The sequence below is a fragment of the Myodes glareolus genome, chromosome 20 (assembly GCF_982192425.1).
Source record: "Myodes glareolus chromosome 20, mMyoGla1.1, whole genome shotgun sequence".
Lineage (NCBI taxonomy): Eukaryota > Metazoa > Chordata > Mammalia > Rodentia > Cricetidae > Myodes > Myodes glareolus.
Window position 1 is genome coordinate 18,368,033 of NC_142045.1, and position 7,377 is coordinate 18,375,409.

The following is a 7,377-nucleotide window of genomic DNA, read 5'->3' on the forward strand; positions in this document are numbered from 1 at the left end:
AATGAACCATTTAAAGCCAAAATCATCTTTATTTTCTCTTAGGCCCTAAAGCATTTCTCCTCAGTAAACCCCCGGGTCTCTTGTACACCACAATGTGAGAGCTAAGCATTTACTAACCTCAGTTATAATGTCTGAAGAGCAGATCACTGACTGTACCATGTGTAATTTATCTAGTTAGAGCTATATCTTATTTCAGAGGGAGTCAATGAATCTCACATAAGTACATACAATACCACGAGATAATAAAGTGACATATATAAAGGGAGAAGGAGAAAAGTGGGACAAAGAGAAATTGAATGTAGAAAAGATAAGCTATCCTGGGAGTGAGGTTAGCATGCCAAATGAATGTATTCTATAAAGGACCACACTTTTCCTAGAGGACAGAGCTTTGGCTCTCAGCACTTCTAGCAGCAAAAGATACAGGGTGAGTAGGTTACATGATCCAGCACCCTTAAGATGCAAACAAGAAGGTAGCGGGGTCTTTACAGAAAGGGTGCTATGTAATGCTCCAAAATCCTCAATAACATCCTTGTGGCTCATCTGTCACGTCTTTGGAAGACATTCCTAATAACAACCCTCACAGGCCAAGTGACAGCACACAAGTAGATGAGTACACACGCTGGAGAAGAAGTGCACACGCTGGAGAAGAAATGCACATACTGGAGAAGGAGTGCACACACTGGAGAAGTGCACACACGGGAGAAGAAGTGCACACACTGGAGAAGTGCACACACGGGAGAAGGAGGGCACACACTGGAGAAGAAGTGCACACACTGGAGAAGTGCACACACTGGAGAAGGAGGGCACACACTGGAGAAGAAGTGCACACACTGGAGAAGGAGTGCACACACTGGAGAAGTACACACACTGGAGAAGAAATGCACACACTGGAAAAGGAGGGCACACACTGGAGAAGGAGTACACACACTGGAGAAGGAGTGCACGCACTGGAGAAGGAGTGCACGCACTGGAGAAGAAGTGCACACGCTGGTGAAGTGCACACACTGGAGAAGGAGGGCACACACTGGAGAAGAAGTGCACACACTGGAGAAGAAGTGCACACACTGGAGAAGTACACACACTGGAGAAGAAGTGCACACACTGGAAAAGGAGGGCACACACTGGAAAAGGAGGGCACACACTGGAGAAGGAGTGCACGCACTGGAGAAGAAGTGCACACACTGGAGAAGAAGTGCACACACTGAAGAAGTGCACACACTGGAGAAGGAGTGCACACACTGGAGAAGTACACACACTGGAGAAGAAGTGCACACACTGGAAAAGGAGGGCACACACTGGAGAAGGAGTACACACACTGGAGAAGGAGTGCACGCACTGGAGAAGAAGTACACACACTGGAGAAGGAGGGCACACACTGGAGAAGGAGTGCACACACTGGAGAAGAAATGCACACACTAGAGAAGAAGTGCACACACTGGAGAAGTGCACACACTGGAGAAGGAGGGCACACACTGGAGAAGGAGGGCACACACTGGAGAAGTGCACATGCTGGAGGAGTGCACACACTGGAGAAATGCACACACTGGAGAAATGCACATGCTGGTGAAGAAGTGCACATGCTGGAGAAGATGTGCAAACGCTGGAGAAGTGCACACACTAGAGAAGAAGTGTACATGCTAGAGAAGAAGTGCACACACTAGAGAAAGAGTGCACACTCTGGAGAAGGAATGCACATGCTGGAGAAGATGTGCACATGCTGGAAAAGATGTACACACACTGGAGAAGATGTGCACACGCTGGAGAAGGAGTGCACACTCTGGAGAATACAAGCAGCTGTTCCAAAAAGAAACCCAGTTACAAAACTCCTTGTGGGTCTAGACTCCATTCTGACTGGGAAAAAAAAAACTTGAAATACAGAGGCTGGATACACCACTTGACTTTGAAAATAAACAAAGTTTGATGTCGATGTCTGTGATATGTCTACGGTTTTGTGACATTCTCAGAGGAAAGGCTGGCTCAAAACAAGTATTACTGATGAGAATTGTGACCTGGGTGCCTGAATCCTTCAGGCAAGCCTACATGGTTTCTCAGCAGAGCCTGGATCCTGCAGACAAGCCTACGTGGTTTCTCAACTGAGCCTGGATCCTGCAGACAAGCGACATGGTCTCTTATCTGAGCCTGGATCTTGCAGGCGAGCCTACATGGTCTTTTATCTGAGCCTAGATCCTGCAGGCGAGCCTACAGGGTTTCTCAGCTAAGCCTCAGGACTGGAACACTTGAGGTACGCTCTTTTCTGATACGAAATTCAAATGTTCTCAAGCTATGTGTGAAGATATATGCAACCTTTAATACAGGAATGCAGAAAACAATCCAATCACCTAGATAGATTTTGGCTAAAATTGCAAAGGATTGGTAGGTTTTCTTCTATACAGCACTTTAAAACAACAACAAAAAGACAAGATGCCTTTTGCCTGCGGGTAAAATTATAGGTAAACACACTACCAATAATATTCCTAGATGATATATTTTTATTTTTATTTGTTTGGTTGGTTGTTTGGTTGGTTTTCTGTCTGTCTCTTGTTTGTTTGTTTGTTTGTTTGTTTGTTTTGAGACGGGGTCTCACTACATAGCAACTCACTGTGTAGATCACATTGGCCTTGAACTCACAGAAATTCACCTGCCTCTGCCTCCCACGTGGTTGGCACTAAAGGTTTGGGCCACCATGCTCCGTCCCTAGCTGATGTTCTTGAAGTTTAAAACTAGCAACCTTTCTCTCTACTGACACAATCTGAGCTTCACTTGTTACACAAGTTACACTTATGTTACACAAGAAAATCACGGCCATAGCTGCAGATACACTTCATAAGCAGTCAACCATCTGTCCATACTGTGGTGAATAGGATGTTTCAAGGGTCCAAGAGAATAAAACTAACAGCCTGGTCCATTGGATTATAGAGATGAAGCCCTTTTAGACCTTAAACATCTAAATGAAATCCTAGTCATCCAGTCTAGTCTTCAGCACAAGTACGGAGATGCGTTTGTGCAAGAAAAACAAAAACCTGCTGAATATGCTAACTCAACTCATAGCAGATTTAAGTACTAATCAGACTCCAATTTATTAATTGACCATAGGGGATATTCCTTTCCAGTAATCAGAAAACATGAGCCTGAGTCCAGAGGGCTACTTTCTCGATGTTCATAGAATCCTTAAATAATCATCAGACGTTTACCAAACATTAGAAAGAGGACACAGAGAATGTGAGGAATGCCTACACAGATTAGTTATGAGTGCCCAACAAAAGCTGTGACTGTCGCACAGGCAAACCATGGTTCCCTTGGTTATCACTGCCTCACCACGGCGGACTTCCAGCTGCTTCTCCCCACTGACTATGTCCAGCTAAGACACAGTTCAGCTGAAGAGGATTCCCCTTACATTCATTTCTTTTTGGATAAAATACTCCTAGAAAAAGCAGCTTAAGCAACTGGCCCGAGGTCACGGCTGCTACTAAGTCACAGAGATTCCAAGTCAAAGCACATAGGGCACAGTGGCGCAGGCCTGTACGCTCAGCACCGCGAGGTTAAAGGAGGGGTGGTGTAAAAGATTGCTCTTGTGTCCCCAGAACACCATACTTCCACTTTTGCTCTAAGAGTCTATCTCTCTTATTTGTCTGAAATTTCTGGGGAAGAGAAGTGGAGGTCAGTCATCCCGAGAGTTCTACAGATAAACATGCAAGCTTATTTGACCAGTAAAAAGCCCAACAAACCAAAAGCCTCAAACTAGCCTTAGAGCCTTAAGCAGGTCACCACGTCTCTGGCCATCAGCACCTCATCTAAAAATCAGGATGAAATCAATATATATGGATGAGATATACAAGGATATATACATGTCTCTTCTGAATCTCAACAGTACTTTTATGGCTTGTCTTATCAGTATGAATTATCACAAATAAGGTTTAACGTATTTACCCTCTTGCTGTGTGTGTTTGTGCGCATGTGTACACACACAACTCACAGTTCAGGAAAAGCTCCTTTTCTGAAAGGCTGTAACTACCATCCAAAAAGTCAAACAGTGGCACCCTCCTCTGGTGAATGTTAAAGGAGCCAAGAACGCAAACAGCAAGAACTAGATGCTGGGATCTTTTTCAAATGAAGACCAAGAGAATAAAGGAGACAAGAGAGAAGTCACTCAGTAGTATCGGTTATTATCCCAATCCTAATAGCAACCTAATAACGCATTTATAGCACTTCCTATTTTACCTTCTTAAGATAAAACAAAGTCAAAGGGAACTGACTGCATGTGATAACAGGGGCTAAAACAATTGCCCTGTTTCTGTGAGGCCTGGTATCCTTAACTATTTTACAAACAGCAAGCGTTTTAACAAAAGGTGCAATAAGAAACATTTCACAGTTTGGCTAATCATGGTCATCTTCTCAGTTAATACTTTCTTAAAATGCAATGAAAGTTGCGTACATGTAAAATGCTGAGTTAAGGGAAGCCTCCAGCACGCCCTTTTTTTGGGTGGTTTATCTACCCCAGGCACTGCTAGAAAGTTCTCAACTGAAACTTCCGGCTCTGCAGCTCCCACGTCTTCAAAGACTCCAGTGAAAAGATTCTAAGCATCCAATCCCAAGCGTGAGCCCAAATCATGCCAATATGTCCCATCTAGACAACCCCAGGCCAGTGTTCTACAGCTCAGATATTCCACCAAAACTTATAGAGCTATACTTTCCAAACCCGGAGTCAGATTATCATCAACTGTCTTACTATAGATAGATAATAAATAGAAGTTTATTAAATTATTGACATGCAGAAAAAAATCAGTTTCCCTCGACCGCACTGGGTCCAGGCACATGAAACGGCATTATGACTCAGTTATTCCCCTGTCACCCTTGGTACTTACTCAGGTATCTTTTTGCACAGTATGCAACGTCTCCTATCTCAATTAGCATACCATGTTTCAGCTACTCTGTGGTCAAGGGGAGGAGCACTCCAAGCCACCCGGAGACTTCAAAAGTATAATGAACGAGAAGCTTTCATTCTGAAGAACCCATTATAAACAGGCAGAGAGGATGGGGAAAAAATGCTTAAAGTCTAATTCCAGTCTTATCATCTAAGCTTTGCAACTGTTTGGCATTCTCGGCAAAGTTGGCAGGTAGGCACCATACCTGGGCAAGATATGCAAATGATGAGTGGAGAATGCAGCTAAGGTAACCAGTCGAAAGCTTCCTCGGTGTTTATCAAAAAGAGCAAAAACAAAACACCACTGGACCACAGAACACGCAAACACCCGAGAAGGAGGACAAGCCCTCCAGTTCCTTCCAGTCCAACCAGAGGAGAAAGATGGGTAAGAATGTGGTGGGGAAGAAGAGGCAGAGAAGGAATAGGTGGTAAGGAATGCTGCCAAGAAAGAGGTGGGGGGGGGGGGCGGGATGCAATCAAACAGTTACAAGTGTCCAACCGAGACAAATGTCAGGACTCGGCTGCTTAGCTCTGTAGCCACATTTTAACACTCAGAGCGTCTGGGCACAGGCCCAAGGGCAGGACCTCCAGGAAACCTGAGACTCCACACTACCCAGTGTCAGAAATTTGCGAGAAAGACCTAAAAGCAGGCTTTAGCCCATTTCCTGCTCCCAGATTAAACCCCTAACAAAGGCCTTTAGAAGAAAAGAGACATCGGTATCCCCAAGCTGGTCACTGCACAGAGGTCAGATGTGGCCACCGTCTGCTCTGAGCACAGCCACCTCTCCAAAAACCAGGCAGCCAAAACCCACCAGCAGGGAGGTATCTCTGTCCCCTGTCCTATTGCACTGGCAAAGTTGACAGAGTTGGGAAGAAGCGCAGCGTTGCCGCTGGGGGTCCTTCCCTAGAGCGAAGGAAACGAGAGAAGTCACCGCTTCCTTCACCTTCACTGAGTCTATCCAGTAGATGCAGGCTTCTTCCCTTTAGGGGTGCACCAAAGACAGCTAATTCGTCTCAAACCCTAGAATCAGGACACTGAGGCCCGAGGACAAACAAAGTTCACTGGATATACTATTATTTCTCCCCGGAAAACTAGCAGTTATTACTGGCATCTGACCTTGGTAAGTTTGTGTTAAAACGGCACGAAATATCCAGTGTGTGTCTCGGCTACACTGAACGCTCGGACCCCAAGATCTCTTTGGAGGGGTCTTGGCAACTTAAATCACATCTGTCATCACCCCAGGTCATCACCACGCCCCTCTCACCCAGATCCGACCCCGCCACGCACGCGACGCCCGGTTATTTACACGCGGACGGACCCAGAGAATTCCTACCTCGCCGCCGTGCCCATCGAAGATCCCGAAGATGGACGGGTGCGTCTTGTTGGCCAAATCGGTGAGAACTTCGAAGCGATCTTCCATATGGTCTCTCCGGCCCTGGATGGAGTACACCGCCACATTATGGCTCTTGAACTCCCAGGTCTTGGAAAACTCGGCCTCCAGCACATCAAGTCCTCCAAGGCGATCGTTCTGCATAATCTCGGCCACCTTGCCCTTCACCATCTTCACCGCGTCCCGGCTGGACTTGACGATGGTCTTCACTTCGTCGGTGTGGAAGAAGTAACTCCACAGAGCCAAGCTGATGCACAGCAGAAAAAGCGTCTCGGGTCTCAGCAAGAAGTAGCGCATGATGCGACCCAGCAGAGACAGCAAAGTCATTGTATCCTCTATCATTTATTATCCCTAGAGCCCCAACCAGCAGCAGCGACGCGCGCCCCGCAGCTCGCAGGGTCCGAGCTCTGCGGGCACAGCCCGCAGGGACCGAGGCGAAGAGGCAGCCCGGGCCGGGAGGATGAACCCACGACGGGTCGGAACAGGCGCCCAGAGCGAAGGCAGTTTCCCTTTTGTCTAGGCAGCCCCGAGGCCCGTGCCCGCCGCCCGCGCCGCCTTCCTTCCCCGCGCTCTTTGTGAGACCGCAGCGACGGCGGCGGCGGCCGCCGCGGGTGCCCTGGGTGGGCGACAGGAATCAAGTTAAAGTTGCGCCGAGCGGGTCCGCAACGGTGAACAGAATTTCCGGGAGCCGACGCCCGCGCGGGTCTTTTGGGGGTCCCCCCTCGCGATTCCCGGGAGCGATCGGCAGGTGAGGAAGCGCAGGGAGCAAGAGCCCGGCGGCGGGCGAGGGTTGCACGTCCCCTCGATCGCCGGTGCCGGCGAGCGTGGCGACAGCGGAGCGCTGCGATTTCGTCACACACCCCGGGGGAGCCCGAGACAATAAAAGTTTTGCGGGCGCCTGGGCAAAGGCAGGGAGACAGCGAGCCGGGAAACGCAGCACGAAGGGTGCGGAGCCACCGGCAGGCTCTGCCTGCCTCTCCCCGGCACCTCGCGGCTCGGCTCGGCTCGGCTCTGCTCGGCTGCGCCCGGCTCCGCTCGCCCCGCCCCGCACGCGTTGGCCCCGCC

General features: G+C 48.5%; 1 protein-coding gene across 1 annotated transcript in view; it reads right to left on the bottom strand.

Moving 5' to 3' along the window:
- The window catches only part of Ppm1l (protein phosphatase, Mg2+/Mn2+ dependent 1L), a 257,090-nt gene extending 250,289 nt beyond the window's left edge, over window positions 1-6,801 (bottom strand). Inside the window, exon 1 of the mRNA XM_048424839.3 lies at window positions 6,256-6,801. Within this exon, the coding sequence (XP_048280796.1) occupies window positions 6,256-6,654 (399 nt within the window). The 5' untranslated portion in view covers window positions 6,655-6,801. The remainder of the gene's footprint in view (window positions 1-6,255) is intronic.
- Between the last annotated feature and the right edge of the window lie 576 nt (window positions 6,802-7,377).